The sequence below is a fragment of the Mus pahari genome, chromosome 1, assembly GCF_900095145.1.
Source record: "Mus pahari chromosome 1, PAHARI_EIJ_v1.1, whole genome shotgun sequence".
NCBI lineage: Eukaryota > Metazoa > Chordata > Mammalia > Rodentia > Muridae > Mus > Mus pahari.
The window spans coordinates 95,966,448-95,988,967 of NC_034590.1; the positions used below are offsets into that span (position 1 = coordinate 95,966,448).

The 22,520-nt window shown below is 48.7% G+C and overlaps 1 protein-coding gene and 1 long non-coding RNA gene across 13 annotated transcripts in view; one reads left to right on the top strand and one right to left on the bottom strand.

Moving 5' to 3' along the window:
• Positions 1–105: 105 nt before the first annotated feature.
• Positions 106–12,160, bottom strand: Atxn2l (ataxin 2 like). Of its 12 annotated transcripts, XM_029532551.1 has the most exons (24): positions 11,594–12,160; positions 10,113–10,149; positions 9,957–10,013; positions 9,804–9,875; positions 9,425–9,575; positions 8,817–8,941; positions 7,517–7,608; positions 6,664–6,864; positions 6,083–6,258; positions 5,668–5,778; positions 4,842–5,051; positions 4,691–4,762; positions 4,218–4,288; positions 3,759–4,054; positions 3,598–3,667; positions 2,981–3,127; positions 2,812–2,884; positions 2,531–2,721; positions 2,155–2,284; positions 1,941–2,062; positions 1,555–1,767; positions 1,150–1,393; positions 841–1,000; positions 148–607 (listed from the first exon to the last, which is right to left on the bottom strand). In XM_029532551.1, exons 1-23 carry the CDS (start codon positions 11,884–11,886, stop codon positions 846–848), a joined length of 3,309 nt encoding a protein of 1,102 aa, XP_029388411.1. In that variant the 5' UTR covers positions 11,887–12,160; the 3' UTR covers positions 148–607; positions 841–845. The 12 variants fall into 12 exon arrangements, 11 of the variants coding, with proteins under 11 accessions (XP_021065264.1, XP_021065274.1, XP_029388531.1 ...); XR_003842632.1 differs by having other exon boundaries at positions 106–607; positions 841–1,393; positions 11,594–12,159; XM_021209605.2 differs by lacking the exon at positions 841–1,000 and having other exon boundaries at positions 106–607; positions 1,204–1,393; positions 11,594–12,159.
• Positions 12,161–14,002: 1,842 nt separating this feature from the next.
• The window catches only part of LOC115062766, a 23,705-nt gene continuing 15,187 nt past the window's right edge, over positions 14,003–22,520 (top strand). The window contains exon 1 of the long non-coding RNA XR_003842692.1: positions 14,003–14,430. This is a non-coding gene — a long non-coding RNA (uncharacterized LOC115062766). The remainder of the gene's footprint in view (positions 14,431–22,520) is intronic.

Consider the following 22,520-nt stretch of genomic DNA (forward strand, 5'->3'; position numbering starts at 1 on the left):
GCCTGGTCTACAAAGTGAGTTCCAGGATAACTAGGGCTATACAGAGAAACCGTCTCAAAAAACCAAAATAAAATAAAAAAAATAAAAATCAAACCCATAGGCAGGTTAAGTTAGTTTAAAATTTTATTTTTTTATTTTATTTTTTTTTAATTTTTTTTATGTAATAAAAAGTAAAAGTCCTTGAGGCATCTGTCTGTCGGTCTCACACAGAACACTCAAGTTAATGGAGAAGAACAGGGGGCCCAAGTCTGAGGTTATAAATAATAGAAAATAAAAGATCTTCCGTCTCCAGGGGGTGGGGGTGGGGGGGTTGATGAGAGGATGGGAGGACAAGACTGGGTGGGACCCAGCTGGGGCAGAGCAGGAACCTCCCCCACCCCCAGCCCGGCCCACTTGAAGGACCCCTCCCATTCAAGGTGCTTGGCAGGAATTCCCCAACTCCCCAAGGGAAAGGGGTTGGGGGCGGGGCTAGGACTGGTCCCAGCTGCTGGGGGGAAGAGACATAGATCACTCTTCCCTCCACTCATGGAGGTCTCAGGTCGCNGCCAGGACAATCTTCAGTTCCCCGGGGGGTGGAAGGGGAGCTGCTGGGAGGGATGAGATTGAACTGGTTGGAGGGGAAAGAGAGAGAGCAGGAGCATTAGAACCCGAGCAGCTGTCCCTCTGTCAATGCGTCCAGGGGGTGAGGGGTGTGGGGAGGAGCGGCCTCCTCGAGGAGTCTCAGGGGACTGTCAGAAGCACAGGTCAATCGCCGTTTCCCAGTAGGCCAGAGCCCTTACTCAGTTGCCCAGCTCAGCCCCCCACGCCCCAGTCTGGCCCTGTCTGCTGCGCTGACCTTACCTCGGCTAAGTCAGGAGACAGTCGGGGTCACTGAGAGCTGGGGAGGCAGTGGGGAGGGGGGCTGCTGGATCACAACTGAGCGAGGACGGAGGGAAGCAAAGGACAGAGCCAGGAGCAAGCCCCTGGCGGCGGCGACTGTGGCTTCTGCCCACCCTACATACTTCACAGACAGGTGTGGGTCGGCGGGCGCCCTCTGGGACAGCCCTGCCTCCAAGACCCCTCAATCCCCACCCAGAACCCGTGCATCCTGCCCCACCTGCAGCCCCTCAGCTCTTCCATGCCAAATTCCCCCAGCTAACGAGAACTCACGAATCCTGTCATCGGCTCCTCCTGGAAATCCAGGCGCCTGGCCAGGCTGCTCACCTTGGGGGTGTCCGATGTAGGGGTAGGGTGAGGGTGTGGAAGCTGAGAGTGCAGGCACCCCACTCGGGGGCACCGCGCCTTGGGGGGGCCCCCCATGGCCCTGGGGGGGGTGCAGCAGCATCACCTGGGGCGGGTGGGGAGCCCCAGGGTGTGGGGGCGGGGCTGCTGTGACTCCAGTTTGGACATGGGCCTGTAGAGACAATTAGTTTCAGTGTCCAGTTTGAGGTTCTGAGATCCCTTATCAAAGGAGCACTGCAAAGTGGAACAGGTCCCACTACCTGTACCACAAATACCCTACAACAGCTCATTCTCTGGCAAAGACACAGAAGCAGTAAACCCCTGGGTTCCTACCTGGGTAACATGGGCCATGTTGGTGAAGCCGTGGGGCAGCTGCTGGTGGGGATGGATGGCATACACAGCAGCTGGCTGGGGGAAGCTGCTTTGAGGGGACTGGGCAGAAGGTCCCGGTGGTAGAGAAGGTGGCGTGCCTGTTAGGGCCCCTGGATGGTACAGATTCTGCTGTGGCTGTCCACTGCCCAGGTGAGGGGCCTGCCCCGCCTGGTGCTGCCAGAGTAGAAGTGAGGTATGAGTGCCACCCATTCTGCTATGCAGACAAACCAAAAGCTCATGCCACTTCACTGCTGAAGAACGACCCAGCTCTTTTCAAGCTCTCTTCCAGCCACCAATTCCTGGATCAACCACTCAGACCTCCCAACCAACTCCCACATTACAGGCACCTGAACGGGACTGGGGGCCGCATGCTGGGATTGTGGCTGGCTCCCAGTAGGTGTGGTGGCCGGCTGCGGCTGGTGGCCATGGAGCTGCGTGGCATGGTGTGGATAGGATTGGTGAACAGTGGCTGCAGCAGGAAAGAAGGGAGACCGAGTGCTGAGCACACCAAATGGATAGCGATACACACATCCTGGTGACAAAGTGGGCACCACAACTCACCATAGAGGGCTTGGGGGGTAGGCTGCTCTGCAGCAGGGTACTGAGGAGTGGAGGATGACACGATGGCCTGGGGATGGCTTCCTGATGTCAACATTCGTGGATTACTTTGAAGCATAGGGGCGAACACCGGCTGAAGAAACAAAGCAAAAGGCTAAGCAGACCGGCCTGGAACGTTCTGTCAGCTTCTGTGCGCATAGGAACATGAGCCTCAGTAGTTGTTTTAAAGACAGTAACCACCTTAATTCAGAGGGAAAAACTGAGAGCAGAGGTTCAGTGTCCTGTTACAGGAATTCAAGTGGACCAATCCCACAGCTAGCCACCACTACTCAGAATAACCCTGCCTCCCCCCTCAGGCTCGATTTCAGGTGTTCGGTACCTGTGAAGGGTAGTGTGCCATGGGCTGCATCATGGCAGGCTGGCCTGGGAACTGCTGTGGGTTGTAGGGGATGTAGGAGGAATAGGGTGTGGCAGCCACCAGGGGTGGGCCAGCAGCAGCAGCAGCAGCCTGCATCATTGGAGGGGCTGAGGCTGGTTGGTGTTGGTCAGAGCGCTGAGGGGGAAGTGAGCCTGTGGGTGGAGAGTAAACAGTACAAAGCTCAAGCTGCAGTTGCCAAGAGGTGCTAGGCAGCCCCAGCTCTTATTCCCAGCCCTGCTCACCTTTTGCACCCCGGTACTTGCCCTGCTGCCCAGGCACGGAACTGGACACAGGATATGGATACATCTGAGGCGCCTAAGAAAGATCTGGGGCTCAGCAGGTGCTCATCAACACTGAACAGCCTGAGCTGGACAATCAGCACTTCCCTTGGGCTCACTTCGTCTCTCCTACCTGTACAGCTGGTCCCATGTGGATCTGAGGTATATATGAGATGTACTGGGGACTGTAGAGCCCACTCTGGCCTGCTGTCAGCACCGGTATAGAAGGTGTTGAATGAGTACGGGGCCCTGGTGAAGTTGGAGTACTGGTAGATTTGTTCTGTAAGAGACAAGAGGAGATATTTCTGTAATCCCACTTCAGCTTTTTTAAATTCACCTGTGTCAAATATATCCTATACTTTTCCTTAAGCACTTTATATATAGCAAATCACAAGATGGACATTCAGAAACTAAGAGAGCTCTAAGTGGTTGTCTGAAATCTCAAAGTCCCATGAGTACACCAGTTAAAGCCATGTCAGCTGATTCCTTGGAGCTCATAGTCCTAACCCTCACACACCCAACACACCAAATAGTAAGGCCCAAAGTAACTTGTCAGAATCGATAAGCAGCCTTCATCACTCAATCCTGGAGATATCAATGTTTTTCCCAAAGCAGTCCAAGTGCTCCTGTCCAGACTGACAGTGCCATCTCACACCATGGGACAACAATCCTGACAGTCAAGTGCTCTCCTGTACTGCTCTACTGTCCCCTCAAGGAGACCCAAGTCTACAAGAAATAGTCCCAGCTTACCACAGACAGCAGAGGTTTTGTTGGATTGAACTCCTTGGCGTTAGGGTTCAAAGTAGACTTCTTTACTTGTCTGTAAGAGAATGTAAACCAGCTCTGAGTCATGCCCTTCCCCAGCTGGTAAGCACCAAAGATCTTCACACCACCCACCCAGCACTACTCACTCAGTAACAGGGCCTTCCTCTTTGTCATCCCCCTTGATGAGGCCCACTGGAGGACTGCCGGTTTGGCTGGGGCAAGGTGCTGGGAGCTGCTCTGGCCCCTCAGTCCCTCCTACTCCTGCCAGGGGCATTTTATCTTCCTTATCCAATATGGATTCTGTCTTAGAGGAGACTGGGGATCCCATAGGATCTGAAGTCAATAGACCATCCACCTCTTTCTCCTTTCCTTTGGCCTCTTCTTTCAAGATCCGGGAAGGAAATGGATCCAGGCCCGTCTCAGGGGAGCTACTAGGTTGAAGCTGGGAGGAGAAAAAAAAACAGGTATCACAGTGTGCACTCCAGACCCAGGCTTTTACCTCCTCCATTCACTCTTGCTGAACTCATCGCTCCCATCCACTTTGCCTTTGCCTTACACATCCCACAGCCTGCTTAATTCCTAGCTCCTCTCTATGCTTCACTCACCTTAAATTGGGCCCCAAATTTCCTCAGTTCTTCCAACTGAAATCGTTTTTGTTCATTCTGAAGGCCAGGGACTGAGAAAACAGTGAAATGAAAAAATACACATTTTTTTTCCTCTGAAGAGTCACACAGGGCTAGTTAGTAATCCAGAAGAAACCAAAGAATGAGCTGTTAAGAATCTTAAAGATAAACGAGGGCTGGAGAGATGGCTCAGCAGTTAAGACTGCTCTTCCAGAGGTGCCGAGTTCAAATCTCAGCAACCACATGGTGGCTCACAAACATCTGTAACGGGATCCAATGCCCTCTTCAGGTGTGTCTGAAGAGCATGACAGTATTCATATACATAAAATATATCTTTAAAAAAATAAATGAAATCCAAGGGCAGATGCAAACTACACTGCTTCCAAATCCTAATGAATTTCCAAAGGGAAACGCTCCCTCCAGTAAATAGGACTACAGAGTAAAATTGCCCTCACCTTTCCCAGCTATGCGGGCCAGCTCTTGGGCTTCCAAACTCCTACTGGGCTCCTTGGTTGGGAGTTCTTTTACTGAAGAAAAAGAGGCAATTATTAGATCCTGCTCTCAAGTTATACCCCTAGTTCTCTAGCATTTACAACTGGTTCTCACCATCTGTAGGGGCCAGGGAGAGTTTTGGAGATGCCGGGGAAATAGAGCCTGCACCAGGATCCACAACTGATGATGTCACAGGGATGGAGGCAGAGGAAGCCACTGCTGAACCAATGGGAGGCTCAGGACAGGAAGCTGAGACTGGGGCAGGGGCAGCAGACTTGGGAGACCGTGGAGGGTACATCCGGCCCACTGGAAGAAAAGGGAGAGCTATACGATGGTTATTGCTGGCCAGGAAGTAGTGAATATAGGGGGAAAACCCATAGAAAATTTACAAGCTTTTTTTCACCTAGAGACACAATTTCCTGTGTTAAGACCAGGGCAGTTAAGTAACACAAAGGCAATGGTTTCACAAAAAGACTGGAAGTGCTATAACTTCTCCTGTTCTATAAAATGTTGGCTTAAAAAAAAAAAAAGTCTTAACAAAACAGGTGACAACCAGCTCCAACCCATGAGCTGACAAGTTAGAACCAAAGAAAACTAAAGCGGTCTTTCTCAAAAAGATTCTATTAAATCCAGCTGAGTGTCTTTAATTCCAGCACTCGGGAGGCAGAGGCAGCTCTATCTCTAAGTTCGAGGCCTACAGAGCTCTATCTCTAAGTCAGACTGAACTAACTACACAGTTCCAGGTCAGCCAGGGCTACACAGAGAAACTCTGACTTGAAAAAGACAAAGACAAAAACAAAAAATGGAACGATAAAATCTAAGACCCTCCCCAACACCAGGCATCTACAAACTACCACCCAGCATTTCAACAACTTGACTGTTACTACCGCCTACCTCCACAAACTACCCAAGCCTGCAGCCAGCCTCACTGAAGCTCTACCTGCAGATGCTGGAGGGACAGAAGCTTCTCCAGAAGGCCTATTGCTGGGTGAAGATAAGGTCTTGGCACCTCTCAGAGGCCGCTGTGCCTTGGGGGACATGCGGGAAGGACCTGTTTTTTAATGTGAAGAAAAAGAAACGTCTGCTTGTTACAAGAACACAATACTTCATCTTGCTAACCACTTAAAATCCTATTAATCAGCCGGGCGTGGTGGCGCACGTCTTTAATCCCAGCACTCGGGAGGCGGAGGCAGGTGGATTTCTGAGTTCGAGGCCAGCCTGGTCTACAAAGTGAGTTCCAGGACAGCCAGGGCTATACAGAGAGAAACCCTGTCTCGAAAAACCAACAACAAAAAACAAAACCTATTAATCACCCTGCCCACTTTCTTCTACCACAAGTGTTTGTTGTAACCTACCTCCATTGATACCGCGTGCCTCAGACCCAGGGCCAGGACTGCTGTTGTCAAGATGGTGAGGGCCACGAGGTGGCAAAGAGCTAAGGCCAGGGCGCCCTCCTCGAGAACTGCTGCATCGAACTCCTCCCCGGGGACCTTCCCGAACTCGTTGAGGCAGAGGGATATACTTTCCCTCCCTGGGGAAAGACTTAAGTAAGGACAGGAGACTCCCAAATCCACACATTTTAACATCAACCCCCAACTCCGGTTATCACACTTGACAATTTAAGGGAGCTATGAGTTATGACATTATTCTCCACCCACACCCAAGAGGCCAAGAGCATCAGTTTTACCATTCTTCACCTTTCAAGGCCAAGGGGACACTTGAGAAACTGAGCATACACAACTTCATTTTGTGATGGATGAAACAGCACACACAAATACATTTTAAAAACCCATAAGCTCTACTGTTGCTGCAAATTACCAACTTTCTAGGGTTCAGTATAAACCTCAAAAACTGGGATAACCTACACTCAGTAAGGTGGTGAAGTTTAATTGTGTACAAGAGCGCTTGGCCCAGGCCAAGATCTCACTGTAGTTACCTGGAAACCAAGCTGGGGCTCTCCCGCCCAGAGCCCTGCCGCTGAACAGCACTGTGCTTCTCCTCCTCTGTTCTCCCATCATCATTTTCCATAGCAATCCGTAGACGGTACTGCGGACTAGACTCGATCTCTCGAGCCAACTGGGCTGCTCGAAGCTCCCGTTGCCGAAACTCTTCAGAGTTATCCTTTTCTAAGGGAACCCTGAGAGTGCACCCACATAGATCACCATCCCAGTGCGAGGAAACAATGAAAGAAGACACTGCTGTAACTACGTCACCAGTTCAAACCTGTGGCATTCCATCTAATAATACTTCAGGGTTTTTGTTTTTTAGTAGCATTAAAGGATGATCCCTAGGCCTTACAAATGTCAAACAAGTGTTCCACAACTGAATTCATCCTCAATTCAGTCAGTATATACTCAATACAGCTGACAAATCCTAGGCAAAGCACCAGGGTATATTCTGATTCTGATACTTTGTGGGCCCAGATTTAGTCAGGCTGGCCAGCGGCAAGAACACCCCAACCCAGCTTGTTTTGGCTTTTCCAGCACTAGAACTACACGGTTGACCATCACACTCCTCTCTTTAAAGGGCTGTTGAGGACAGAGCTCAGGTTCTGATGCTCATACAGCACACACTTTACAACTGAGCCACATTCCCAGATTAACAAAAGTTGTTTCTACTCACAGAAAGCAACTCAATAGGCAAATCAGGAGGGATGACTACTTATAAACCAAGAAAAACACTATACAACAACTGTTTCATTCAGAAATCTTACTAAATAGTAAGCCCCCACACAAGCCCTACATACCAGCCACCCAACTTCACCACCCTCAAACTTCCAAAATGCTTACGTGTAAGAAGATAGACTGCTGTCATAGGTGGTCTTTACTCCATAGTTCTCCTCATTAAATTTGAACATCTCATTGGGATCCCATCCATTAGACTAAGAAAACAAAATGTTCAAAACTCAGCAAGAAAAGGAAAAATGGCATGCCATTTCCTCTCCACCATGTTAAAAACTTCAACTCCTGTACAAACTGAACACACTGACATGCATTCAGTGACAAGAGAAATGATCTTGTTCTCCAACTGCAAGGAAGCTAGGACTGCCTTGAGCCCTTGGGCCTCCTGTTTCCATATTCTAAACTCAGCAATTACAGGTGCTATCATGGCATCTCTATATACATGAGTTGGCTTAAAAAACAAACAAACAAAATAAATAAACCTGGGGGGGAGTTGGAGAAATGGCTTAGCGGTTAAGAGCACTGACTGCTATTCTGAAGGTTCTGAGTTCAAATCCTAGCAACCACATGGTGGCTCACAACCATCCGTAATGAGCACAAATGTCCTCGTCTGGTGTGTCTGAAAATAGCTACAGTGTACTTACATATAATAAAGTCAAGGAAAAAAAAAAATTAAACAAGCCGGGCATGGTGGCGCACACCTTTAATCCCAGCACTTGGGAGGCAGAGGCAGGCAGATTTCTGAGTTCGAGGCCAGCCTGGTCTACAAAGTGAATTCCAGGACAGCCAGGGCTATACATAGAAACCCTGTCTCGAAAAAAACAAAAAATAAAAAACAAACACACTACCCTCAAAACCAAAACTTTTTTTTCCCCTTTATATTTTGTGGATCTGATCCTGTGGTATAGTAGGTATGTGAAAGTCTGAGGACCATCTGTAAGAATCTGTTCCTTTTCACCAATTGGCTTGGTGGCAGGCACCTTTATCTGACCCACCTTGTCAGACTAATTCAGAACTTTAAATTCAATGAAGCAGCAGAATGAAGAAGCATGGACCTATACAACAGTCATCCTATGTACCTACCATTTCTCTCCTCTGCTTTTCTTTAAGACTTTTTGTTATGTAGCCCAGACTGTCCAGGACTTCACAGTTCTTCTGCCACAACTTCCCCAAGGCTGGGTTAGAGGTATGGGTTATACTATGCCCACCTCATACTTTTTACTACAATAACAAGTGCTGCCATGGAAAAACTAATGGTTTTCAATGCAGAGGATGGGAAAACTGACCAAGAACAGACCTCAAAACAAAAATGAACAAACATACCCCAACAGAAAATAATGAACCTCCACATCAACAACCCATGTTGACCACAACTCAGCCCACCTGTTCTCAGGAACAGAGAACATACCATATCAGATTCCAGATCGTAGTCATCACTGTTGCTGTCACCGCCCTCCCAACGTTGAAGCACCTTCTCTTTGTGTTCTCCGTTCACCTTAGAGTTCATGGCAATGGCTGAGTCAGTGAACTTATCTGTTGGCAGAGGGGAGCAACAGACTTAGGTGATGGGCCCACTTCTCATCCTCACTCCCCAGTCCACACAGTTTAACAAAATGAAATTAAGAAACACCAGATTTAGTTTTATGGGAGCAGGTAGAACTATTGAAACAGGTCTATCTAGATGGAGTGGTGAATGCTGGTAATGCCAGCACTCAGAAGCAGAGGCAATTTGCTCTCTGCCAGTTTAAGGAGGCTAGCCATATAGACAAAGACCCTTCCTCAACAGAAAAACAAAGCCCCAATCTAATCTAAAGGCTAAAGTTGAAAACATGAAAACAGTACCTACACCGCTAGACACATTCACTGGATTCTATTAGGCATCAAGCTATGTGTTCAAGAAGAACTCAAGTTATCTCTACTGATAAAAGTACTAAAAAGGAAGATAAATCAAGTCAATGTGTTCAACCTGCGGGCTAGCTCTTCTCAGTTTCTTGACACAACAGTATAGAACAATACCTTTAGTAGCGTAATTGAAGTCAACATTTCGGAAGTGGACAAGCAGAACATCACTTGGTTTAAACACCATGGTGTCCACAATGTCTTCCCGGCGAGGCCCACCTGCTGGCTCGGATGCTTTCCGATGCACCGCGTCAACTGCCAGTTCAAACTACAAAAGCCCCATCCCAACATACCTGGGTCAGTATCAGAGGGAGAAGACGGATTCTCTCTTAAAGCTTTCTAGTCTTTCAACATCATAGTCTCATGTCCCTCTGTATTTCTCAATGTCAATCAGAGGACTTAGCAAAAGCCTCAAAACTGCCTGCTGTCACCCAACAGACACCCTCAATTTCCCTCTCCTTCACAGCTTCAGAAACTCCTATTTGAGGACACTGACCTTTGAGCTCAGAGTCTTGAAAATGCCCTCGTAAGTGGTTCCATTCTTCACCTTTACGTCACAAGTAGAACCCTAGCAAGGTGAATGATTAAGTCATTTTAAGAAACGGAAACAGCATATTCCTCAGACACCCAGGTTAAAGCTATTACTTACCACTACAGCTGTCAGGAAATGCAGCATCCTGGAATTGTTATAGACACCTTCAAACACCTGTCACACGAGAAAAAAGGGCAGCAGGTGAATACTCTCGTCCCAGACTGTCCCATACTGTCTGTCTTTATCTTTACAGGAGGAAAAGGAGGCACTCACGGGTGACTGTGGGGGTCCCTTTCCGGTGGTCTGTCCCCTGTTAAAAAGAGAGAAACAGTTTTAATTAGCAGTAAACCCTAGAACAATGTACCAGGTCAACTTGCTGATTTAGGCTACAGACTGATTAACAAGCAAGACTTTTCAAGTTCTCACATTAAGGAAGAAAGTAGGCATTAACTGCTAAAACATTGTCTCCAAATTCAAGATTTTAAAGAAGTCAACAAAAAAATTCAATAAATAATAGCTGTCAAATGTTCCTAACAGTCAATGCAATACAACCGGACTTCCTCTAAGGGACAGTCCTTCACTCTTCCGATAAACCACTGCTGTAGTATTAAACCAACAGCACACTTCAGCAGTGAAGGTGAAAGACCGGGCATCCCAACCGCAGCACCACTGAGCTCAGACACATTACCTCCCAAAGGAAAAAAAGCACTTTCAGGAGGAGCCTTGGATTCCAAATCCCAGAAGGGGTATATTCTCCACACCCCACCCTTTCGCCCTCATTATTTTCATTCAGCCTGTTACCCACTCTGAAGGGATCCCCAAACGCCAGGTAACACAGCTCCTCGACGGCTGATGTAACCGGCAGTTGAGGAGGGCGAGGAGGGGGCCGTTGGCGGGGCTGGGGGACCGCGCAGCCGCAAAAAAACCATCCACCGGGATGCCTCGCCCGGTCTGCGCCTGCGCACTAAAGGCCATCGCGCTTCACCACCCGCTCTAGAACAGAAGTCACTGCGCCTGCGTCCAGTGCCTCTTTCTATCGCATTGACACACTGAGAAAAACCGAGGGCACCCGCTCCCCACTCCCCGACACCAGACGCCCCGAACCCCTCCAAACAACCCCTCCCTCCCTCCGCCTCTGCTCTACGCGTTACCGGGGCAAGCCAATGCCCGAGTCATAAGACAGCATCCGCGCGCACGTACGGCCGGGGAGCGCGCGCGCAGGAGCTTCCCAGTCCGCAGTCTTCCCAGTAGCCGCCGCTTCCGCGCCCCCGCCCACCCCGCTCCCCTCTCACTGGCTGCACCGGGAAGAGGAGGGAACAATCCGCTCCCAAGTCCCTCCCTCCCCATTGGCCAAACTGTGGGCCGCGCGCCCCCCCTCCATTGGCTACAACCGGGGACCCCTTCATGCAGCTGACTCCCCATTGGCTGAAGCCGGGGACCGCGAGATCCTTCGTGGTAATGGAGCTGGGGACCCCATCACCTCCTCAACCCCCCCAACACCCTTTGCCGACGGAGCTGGCGGGATGCGCCCCGCCTCCCCTCAGGGCCCAGACCCCCAAGAGGTGACTAGGCCGAGAGCCGAGCACTGCCCCCAGGCTCCCGGAGACCGCCCGGAGAGGCTTTCTCTCCGACCTGTTGGCACGAGGGTCCACCCCCTCCTTCACGGGGTCCTGGGCCCCCAAGAACCCCCTCAACAGCGCCAAGCCGGGGCGCTGCCTCCCGGGCTCTCCCCAGCCAGGAAGCCCCGTCCTCACCTGACGCTGCCGATTGCCACTGCCCCTGGCCTTTCTTGATGCGGCGGCGGCGCTGGCGCCGCTAAGATGCTTTCGGCTCCGCGGCGGAGCCCGCTGCCGGCAGCGGCTGCGGGCCCCAGGCACGGAGAGACCGCTGCGGGAGGCCCCGAGGGAGCCGCGGTGGCGGGCAGCGGTCCCGGGAGGCCGCCGTTGGGAGGGCTGGTCCCGCCGGGAGGCCGGCGAGCCACGGCCTGTTGCGTGGGGGGCGGCTGCTGGGGTTGGGAGGTCTGTTGTGGCGGCTGAGGCTTCAACATGATGGCAGCGTCCGGAAGAGAAATAAGAGGGAAGGGAAAGAGGGCCTGGGGCCGGGCCCCTGCCGGAGAGCGCGGGAAGCGAGAGAGATCGCCAAGCAGGGGACCCGCCGTTGGCGGGCGGGGGGAGCCCCGCGGTGTCAGGGGTGGATCGAGAAGACGGCGGCGCGAGGAAGCGCCGCGAGGCGGAAGGGGAGGGGGGATCTCGCGGGCCGGTGGACAGCGAGAGGGCGCGAGCCGGCCTGGCGCGCGTGCGCGGCGCTCGAGAAGGAGAGGGAGGAGCGCGGGCGGAAGCGCCGGCGGGGGAGGGGCGCGGGGAGCGCCGCCAGGCGGTTAGTTCCGGAACGGAGGAGAGGCTCGAGCCGTGGCTCCAACCGGCCTAGCCCTCGGGGCGGAAAAGGAGCCGCGCAGGCGCTTAGAGCGCCTCTAGCTTCCGAGCCACCTTAAATGCTGGCGGCCGCGGTTGCTTCACAACGGGTGTGGGCGGGGCCAAAGCCGGGAAGGGGAAGTGCCGGCGGACCCGCCCCTCCCACGCCGCCAGCGTAACGTCAGAAAGTCTCCGCGGTGGTGTGAGGTGTCACGTCGTACCGTGAGGTTCTTCCGCCACTGGGTGACCGGTGGGCGGGGTCTCGGGGGCCAAAAAAAAATCCCTAGGACTGGTGGAACAACGTAGTGCAGGTAACTTAAGGCAGGTGGGTTTTTAAAGGTGCTGTTCTCCATCTTACCTGCTTTAAAATATTAATGAGCATTACATTGGCTAATTTGAGCGTATGTGCATCCCAACAAATGTGCCCAATTCTAAATTGAAATTCAGTGATTCTTTCTGGGATAGCGAGCCCCTGAACAGTAGCAATACAGGCTGTCTGAAAGCCAGATTTCCTAAGAGTATATTACAGAATCCAGCCCAGGCTGCATAGCAAGACACGGTTAGAAAATCGTGGTACAGTGCTTGCCTATTAAGGCAACCTTCGTTCAAAATTAGGGCAGCTGTGGTGCTTCAAAACTTTAATTCCAGCACTAGGAAGGAAAGGTAGGAGGATCAGAAGTTTGAGGCTATCCTGGATTGTATAATAAATTCCAGGTCAGCTGGGCGGACCCTGTTTCAGAAGGAAAAGTTGAACATCCGTCCATGCTTCGGGTAACTAAGCCACTCAAAGCTCAAGCTAGTGGAAGATTTATATAATTTGAGCACAGGTACTTGGTAAAACACAGAGGGCAGGAAAATGGATTTGTATACAGACGAAATGGATCTGACATGACATACAAAAAAAATGGAGCTCCGATGGAGCCTCAAAGACTCAGTCTATATAGCTGTAGCTGGCTTTGAACTCTCTGTCTATCAGGGTGGTCTGAAACTCACAGAGATCTGTCTGTCTGCCTTCTGAGTGCTGGGATTCAGACGTCAGCACAGCCAGGCTTTGTCGTGGAATGTTAACCTAAAATCCCATTATTGATGAACATAATCCAAAAATTAAATCTAGGATTGGGTAGACACTAAGAAATAGAATATAGCTGTACAGATGAGTCCATATCTACACTTCAGATTAATAACCCACCAGAGGCGGAAAATTGGAATTAATTTAAAGTCATCCTCGAATATTTAGTCTGAGGCCAGTGGGTCAGGTGAGACTCAGCATACACTTCCTAAAAAGTATGGGAGCAGGGGAAAGATAAATAGATCATTTGGTAGCAGTGTATAAAATAAAAATGTGTGTGTGGGTGTTTTGCCTTGCAGGTATGTTGGTGTGGTGTGGGTGTGGGTGTGTGTGTGTGTTGGCCTCAAAGGCCAGAAGCCGGTACCCAGTCCCTGGGACTGGAGTTAACAGTGCATGCAACTGCAGCCATGCAGTTTTGTTGCTGAGAATCAAAGCCAAGTCCCCTGGGACCGAGCCATCTCTCCAGCTCCCAGATTTTTAAGTTTTATTTTATGCATGTGTATGCTTGAGTGCATTATGTACACCATATAGGTTGCTAGTGGAAGACTGACTTCCAGGCAGCTAGGGTGAGGGTCTTAAAGCCCACACCCACAGTGACTCACCTATTCCTGCAAGGCCACACCTCCATATAGTGCCACTCCCTGGGCCAAGCATATTCCAACCATGACAAGTGTGTATTGTTTTTCCAGAGAACCTGGGTTCAATTCCCAGAACCCATGTCAGGCAGCTCATAATTGCCTGCAACTCAAGCTGCCTCTGTTTTCTATAGGTACCCACAAACTTGGCATCAACTCACAGAGACACACGCATGATTGGAAATAAAATCTTTAAGGAAACCCCCCTCAGTTTCATTGACATGTTAGGCAAACAGGACTCACTCTCCATTTACTGCCTGCTGCCGTTGTTCCCTATGAGCATTTGAATTTGAAATCTGCTTCTTTTAAAATTGAGACAGGGCCTGGTACAGCCACCACTTGCTCCAGTCAGTTAAGACCTGGTAAGAGACAAAGGCTGGACCATTGATCTCCGAGGACACTTTTCTGCTCTGCTCTGATGCCCTCCTTGGGCCATATCCAGGTCTTTGGAAAGGAAATGTCCCTCAGGCTGTGTGGTAAGTGGGTTAGCTGAGTTTGCCTTGTCTAGATGCCACTCTCTTTGCTTGTCTTAGGTGAGGCATATGGGCTTTGTGTTGAATGCTGGGATTACTGGTCAGATACAATTTTTAAGCAGCTGGTGCCCAGTGCTGCTCCTTGTGGTTGTGACTGGTCTCATCCTGTAGCCTCCAGTGGTCTTAACTCTCCATTTTATTTACTCTTATTTTATGTGTATGAGAATTTTCTCTGTGTATATATTTGTGTACTACATACACACCTTCAGAGGCCAGAAGAGGGTGTCATATTTCCTAGGACTGTGATTACAGGCTGTTGTGTGTTACTATATGGGTGCTGAGAATAAACCTGGTTTCCTTTTAGGAACATCAAGCATTCTTAACAGCTGATCCATCTCTCTAATCCCTCTATTCCCCTCCCCCCACACCCTTTAAGCCAGCATCTTGCTATGTAACCTAGGATACCCTGGAACTCTCAAGAGATCTGCCTGCCCTTGTCTCCCAGGTGATGGGATATGTGCTTTTATCCCAGCCCTCAGGAGGCAGATCTCTGTGTGTTCCAGTCTGTTCAGGATACATAGCAAAACCCTGTCAAAAACAAAAAGTAACTTAAATAAAATAAAGAAAAACTTCCCAACTTAAAGGAGGGAAGATTTTGTATTTGACACATTTCTGCAACCTACCAGCGGGAACCTTTTGGGTTGGGGAAGCCCTAAGATCTGTTGCTCTTCTACATCAGGTAGAGTGGAACTCTGCAACAATGTACTGTTCCTAAACATCTTTGCACCAGCACTAGCAGCAAGATCTACCTGAGCCCTCACTGGAAAGAGACAGCTCCACCTGTGCCATCAGCTTGGTGGGTTTTGTCTCCTCTACTTCTTTCCAAAGGAAGGTTCAGGCTCTCCCGTTTCTTTCCCAGTAGACATCCAGGCTCAGTCTCCATAGTTACAACCCATGGGGCAAGAAGTGAGAGAAGTAGCAGTTGACTTCTTAATTTTAACTTTTATTATTGTATGTTGACCTCCCTTCTTTCTTTTTTTTTTTTTTTTTAAGGTTTTTTTATTATTATAAGTAAGTACACTGTATCTGACTTCAGACTCACCAGAAGAGGGTGTCAGATCTCATAACGGGTGTTTGTGAACCACCATGTGGTTGCTGGAATTTGAACTCAGGACCTTTGGAAGAGCAGTCAGTGCTCTTACCCGCTGAGCCATCTCGCCAGCCCACTTTTCTTATTTCTTTGTGGCAGGTTCTCACTGTGTGCCCCATGCCAGCCTTGAACTCTTGATCCTCCTGCCTCAGCCTCCTAACTATTGGGATTGTAGTCTCATGCACAGCTGAGGATTCTCATAGTTGACACTTTAACAACTTCCCTACCCATGTACTCTGTTCCTGAGATTCTTCAGACTCTCAGGAGTCACAACAGCTTCTTCTGGCACCATCCATCAAGTTCCGATTCGCATTATAGTGGACCTGACTCTCCGCTAGACTCTGCTACCCTCATCTTATCTCCACTCGTTCTGTAAACGCAGCCTCAAGGTCAATCTCAGTGCTTCCAGAAATTCCAACACAGTCCTGAAATAGCAATTGACCAAGAAACAGAAAGGGATGAAATTCAAGAATTTAAAAATTGCAAGGAAGGCTGGGGGGTAGGAAAGTAACGAATGCCTTGAATCCCAGCACTTGGGAGGCAGAGGTAGACAGATCTCTGTGAGATCAAGACCCTGGTCTACAGAGTGAGTTTCAGGACATCTGGGACTAAACAATGAGACTTTGTCTCAGGAAAACAAAAACAAGGACTGGAGGTGTAATTCAGTTGTACACCTTTTGCCCAATAAGGCTCTGGGTTTTCTTGCCAGCACTGCAAATGATTGACAGATCAAAGACAAGGTATATAAAGAGTTTTATGCATAAAAATCTGAGCTTGGTGTTGTAAGAAAAATGCTTCAGGAGGCTGGTGAGATGGCTTAAAACACTCACTGCTCTTCTGGAGGTCATGAGTTCAAATCCCAGCAACCACATGGTGGCTCACAACCATCCATAATGAGAAACATCATCATCATCATAATAATAAAAACCTATGGGCTGGAGCAAACAGGGCTAGAGCAAGAAGGAGAAGGGAATGGGGTGGGGGGAGAAAAATGCTTCAGATATCATTTCTAACCTTTCCATCAGTATCTTCTTTTTAAAATCCCTTTTTCTGTGTGTGGGATTAGCGCCATGTGCCTGGAGTGTCAGAAGAGGCATCAGATCTCTTGAAACCAGATTTGCAGATGCCTGTGAGCAGCTGTGTGTATGTGAGAGTTAAAGCTGGGTCCTCTAGGAAGTTAGCAAGTGCTTCTAACCACTAATCCTCTCTCCAGCCCCTCATCCATATCTGCACTGACCAAAATACGAATGTCCCCTGTCAAATCACTCCAGTGAAAAACAGCTTGTGTAATCTCAGGCTACACCCCAGGACTTAGTGTAAAACCTTACTATGACAACCTGTAAACCCACTATGTCATGAAGAACCCACATTTAATTCTTTATTTTTTGGTTTGGTTGGTTTTTGTTGGTGTTGTTATTGTTGCATACCTTAAATCTAAGCACTTGGAAGGCAGAGGCAGGTGGGTCTCTGTAAGTTGCAGGCCAGCCTGGACTAATTGGCAGGATCTAGGCCAGTCAGGGCTACGCTGTGGGGCCTCCTCGCAAAAGAGGAAAAAACATTTTTTAAACTGTTCTGCTCATTTGTGTATGGAGGAAGGGCACACCATGGTTTCAGTGGCAGTCAGAGGACTGGTTACAGAGGTTGGTTCTTTCATCCCACATGAGGGATTTAGGGCTGGAACTCAGGGCAGTCTTGGTGGTAACTGCCTTTGCCTGCAGTGCTGTCTAGCTGGTTTCCATGATTCCTTGTTAAGTGAAGGCCAAGTTTTCCTTGAGAAGAAACTTCCCTGATTTCACGTTTGCAGCTCCCAAACCCCAGTGATTGCCTAGCGCTCACTCCGGGCGGCAATGTAGCCTTGTCCTCAAGGCTTTTAGAGGTCCTCAGTCGCTATTGCTCACATCTGTCCTGTTCTCACTCTGGGATCCTCATCCACAGTGCTGCTTCTCGTGGCTACATTAGAAGATGTATAAAACTGGATAGCTCGTCGAATTAAGATGCCTGTGGCCAAGCCTGACAGCCTGAGGCTAATCATGGGGCCCACATGGTAAATGGAGAGAACCTGCACCATGCACCACCACATTATCTCCCTGCCTTCCCAGCCGTTTAGCCGTTTGTTCTTTGAGGTGGGAGTGTGCTGTGTACCTAGTGTGATGCTGAACTCTCCAGCCTTCCCCTTCTTTCTCCTAAGGACTGGGGATTGTAGGTGAGCACTGCCATGGACAGCTAAGCCCCTAGCCAATTGTGTTCATGTGTGTGTACATGCACATGTGTATGCAGATACATGTATGTGCACTTGTGTGGATGCCTTCACATGTGTACATGTGGAGGCCAGAGGACAACTTGGGGATCCCCATGTTTTTTCCTGAAATAGGGTCCCACTGGATTGGAACTCGATAACCCGGGCTGGTCTCACATCCCCTATGTAACCAAGGATAACCTTGAGCTCCTGACCCTCTTACCTCCATCTCCAGGCATGTGCCACCACTCCTGGCCTTCCAGGGGTACACCGTAGCATATCCACATGGTGTGTAGAGGCCAGATCAGAGCATTACCTCAAATGTTCACCATTTGTTTTTGCTGAGAATATTCAAATATTTTATTTAACAATATTGGATTAGTTGTTGCTAACCACAGTTGTACTGCTATCCTACTGAGAGATAATGTCCTTGCTATGCACTGTGCCCCTCTACCCCTTTCTTCCCCCAGGCTCTGGCAACTCTGCCACGAGCTCTGATTTGAGGCTTCTCCACAGTGAGGGCATGAGATTTTTCTGTGCCTGAGTTACAGTCCTCTTTAGTTTCTCTAATTTTTCTGCATCTTAAAAAAAATGTATATGTACACGTGTGTGTGCACATGTTTTGAACATGCATGCGTGTAGGTACATAGCATGCATGTGGAGGTCAAAGGAGAGTGTTGGGTGTCAGCCTTCACCTTCTACCTTGGGGATCCCCATGTTTTTTCCTGAGATAGGGTCTCTGACTTCATTGGAGCTCCTATAACCCTGGAGACAGGGTGTCTTGTTTGCCACTATGCACACAGGATGCTGGCCTCTGTGCCACCAGAGGATTTTTCTATCCCCCACTGTGCTGGAGGAGCACTGGGCTTACAGGCTCAAGATGCCATGTTCAGCTTTCACGTGGTTCAAGGGGTTCAAGTGCAGGTCCCCCTGCGTGCATGGCAAGCACCTTAACTACTGGGCCACCTCTCCAGTCCTATCTTTATTTTTTAGCCCTGTCCCCATCTGCTCTCCAGAGCTGGATCTTGTTTTGAGCAGAATGTTGAGATTCATTCACTCATTTGTTCATCAATGTTAGCTATTACGTGCAATGGGCTATGGGAAGCAGAGGGAGCCTCGAGTGAGTGTGTGCTGCTGATACAAGCATGGCCATGTCAGTGAGCTCACAGACCCATGAGAAAATGGCAATGCTTTTCTCTGGTCTGTGTACAGACATTGATAGAGTGTGCAGAAGATGCCCCCCCAACATATATTTACAGCCTGAAGACTGCTCCCCTAAAGAGCCTGGCCTCTGTTCAATTGCATAGACTAAACATACTGAGCACTCAGAGAGCCCAGCCCACCCAAACCAGCTTTCTGTACATGTGTCCATTCTTCATCCCCTCATCACCTCCAGCCAGCTCAAGCTTCTGAGGCTACAAGCTAGCAATACATCAATTGTATTGATTAATTGTAGCAGTTGATAATAGCCATCATTGCCAAGTGATCCTACTTAAGAAGAATCAGTTATCCTTCACACAAATGATGTTTTCCGTAAAGGAAACTCTTTTCCCTAATGGCCATTTTGGTAGAAATGTTAAAAGACCAGAGTGCCGAGGGAAATGTAGACACTAAAGGCAGTTCTTACAAGATTTCAGATAGGAAGTCAAACGTTTCCTGGGAAGTGAGCTTAGAGGCTATTGTGATTTGAATGTGTAAAGTGTGCCTCATAGACTCCAGTGTTTAACCGCTTGGTCTGTAACTAATGGCGCTGTTTATGAAAGGTCAGGATCTTTTTCTGAGGCCTTGATGGAGCAGATGAGTCATTGGACTGGGCCTTGGATCTGGCTCCTTTCTGTTCACCTTCTGTAGAGTGTGGATACAGTGTAGCCCACCAGGTTTCTGCTCAGCTGGCATGCCTTCCTACTGCAATGGACTGTATCCCTCTGGAACTATAAGCCAAAATAAAGCTTAAAGTGTTTCTATCAGAATATTTTATAGTGACAGGAAAAGCAATTAAGACAGAGGTCATTCATATTATATTCTGGAAAGACTGGCTATATTCTGCCCATGTCCTGAAACTTTGTGAATTACCCNCAGNGGGTGCTAGGAACCAAATTNTTTTTTTTTTTTTTTTTTTCTTCTCTTTTCTTTTTTAGTTGGAACCAAATTCTTTTTTTTTTTTTTTTTTTTTTTTTTGGTTTTTCGAGACAGGGTTTCTCTGTGTAGCCCTAGCTGTCCTGGAACTCACTTTGTAGACCAGGCTGGCCTCGAACTCAGAAATCCGCCTGCCTCTGCCTCCCGAGTGCTGGGATTAAAGGCGTGCGCCACCACACCCGGCTGGAACCAAATTCTTAAAGATCAGGAAATGCTCTTGAGCCATCTCTCCAGCCCATGTCCTAAAACTTTGAATGAGACATGCTAACTTTCCCTAAGGAGACATGGCTCCAGATAGGGCCCTAAGGCAAACCAAAGTGCCAGTTCTACCAACACCCAGCTTAGTGAAACTGAGTTTATTGGGCTTACTTACAGGTATAAACGAAGGCTTAGTTATAAGGGCAAAGATGACCTAGTCCCGTATGGGGGGTGACTGGTGAAAGCTGTATCCCTTGGAGCTCCCTAAAGGACTTGAGTGTGGTAGGTCAGAGAGTACCCTCTTCACAGCAGTACTTAGAGCTGGGTAACCTTGGGGAAGAAGAGCCTGGTGACTTTCAAGACCTTCCCAATGACAAGTAAGTTGTTTCTGCAGTCCTCTGTCTTTGTTTACTTTTTGAATTTTTTTTTTCAAGACAGGGTTTTTCTGTATAGCCCTGGCTGTCCTGGAACTCACTTTGTAGACCAGGCTGGCCTTGAACTGTTTGTTTTTGAGACAGGTTCTCTGTGTAGCTCTGGCTGCCATGGAACTCACTCTGTAGACTTAGAGCTTTGCTTGCTCTCTTCCCCAGTGTTGAGACTAAGGATGCCTGCCATCAAACTTGCCTTACTTGCCTTACGTATTGAATCTTTTTTAAAAAAAGATTTTATTTATTATATATATGTGAGTACAATGAAGCTGTCTTCAGACACACCAGAAAAGGGCATCGGATCCCATTACAGATGGTTGTGAGCCACCATGTGGTTGCTGGGAATTGAACTCAGGACCTCAGGAAGAAGAGTCAGTGCTCTTAACTGCTGAGCCATCTCTCCAGCCCACTTCTTGACTGTTAATGCTTCAGAACATGATGTTTCTATTAAAAGAAAACTGCTTCACAACAAAGGCTACATTTAAAATTAGTGTGCTAAATTGTTTGTTGGGGGAAATTTTGAGTCAGGGTTACCTCCAGGCTGTGGCGTGGTCTTCTTTGTCTGAAGAATGATGTACAAGAGCCAATGATAATGATGATATCACCACCATCATCACCATCACCATCATCTAGACAGGGTCTCAGTATGCAGCCCTGGTTGGCCTGAAACAGAGATCCTCCAGCTCTTGCATCCTGAGTTCTGGGGTTAAAAGTGTGCAGTACTACCCCTGGCTCCTTAGTTTTGCTTTTGAATGAGTGAGTTTATTGAGTATATAGTAACAAAAGCAAATGAATAAATAGTAAGCAGCAGATAGAAATGATAGACAGCAAAATATCAAGGCACATGCTCAAATCATCCAACATGTCTGGAGCAACTCTATTGAAAAAATATAGGGAACGTCCTTCATTGGGGCTTATAGAAATGAACCAGGAAAGCCCTACTGGGGCCACAAACTGGAGTTCCAGATGAAGAGTCCCCGGTGGCAGAGTGCCCCCTTAGGTGAGACTTCCAAGTAAAAAGAACAAGTACCAGGAGATAGGTAAACACCGTCAAACCTGGGATTTACAAAACAGCTGTTGTCTGTTCTCAAGGATAGGATGTTTCTGTCTTGAGCTGTTTTTCACTGTTCTGTCACAGAGCTGGGGGTACTTCCCCACCCCTATCCCTGGATAAGGGGTCTTTTTAATTTAATTTTTTGACTTTTGGTTTTATTTCTAGGACAGGGTCTTACTGTGTAGCATTGGCTGGCTTGGAACTTATTATGTAGACCAGGTTGGCCTCAGATTCAGAAATTTACCTCCATGTGCTGAGATCAAAGGCACACACCATGACCAGCAACAAATGGTCTTAGAGGATAGGTGAAAATAAGTGTCCTGGTGTTTTAAACACCAACTGATGTTCTTACCAAGTAATACACGTTACTCATGGTTACTATTTACTGTTCGTCCATTTACAGTGTGAGAGAGGAGAAAGGTGCAGGGCGCAAGCCTGAGAGGCTTTGCTTGATGGGGTTTCTCTGTGCAGCCCTGGCTGTCCTGGAACTCATTCTGTAAACCAGGCTGGCCTCAAACTCACAGAGATCCGCCTGCCTCTGTCTCTGGAGTGCTGGGGTTAAAGGTGTGTCCCACTGCTGCCTGGCTGTTTGATAAGAGTTTAAAGTGGCAGATGAGGAGGACAAAGCAAGCATTAAAGGGAAACATAGGCCAGGCGTGGTGGCACATGCCTTTAATCCCAGCACTTGGGAGGCAGTGGCAGGTAGATTTCTGAGTTCGAGGCCAGCCTGGTCTACAAAGTGAGTTCCAGGACAGCCAGAGCTACACAGAGAAACCCTGTCTCAAAAGAAAAAAAAAAAAGGAAAACATAGGCTTGCCTTGGACGGGTGCTTTGACAGCAAGACCCTAGTCTTCAGATGTCTAAGGTACAACAGTGCAAACTCATTTGAGA

Excerpts from the sequence above, each read along its gene's own strand:
- Atxn2l (XM_029532551.1), bottom strand. The coding sequence starts at position 11,886 with ATGTTGAAGCCTCAGCCGCCACAACAGACCTCCCAACCCCAGCAGCCG. Across the intron at positions 4,763-4,841 it reads CTCCCTGGCCCCTACAGATG|TAAAAGAACTCCCAACCAAG; the intron begins GTGAGAACCAGT and ends CTTTTTCTTCAG. Across the intron at positions 2,722-2,811 it reads CAAGTACCGGGGTGCAAAAG|GCTCACTTCCCCCTCAGCGC; the intron begins GTGAGCAGGGCT and ends CTCCACCCACAG.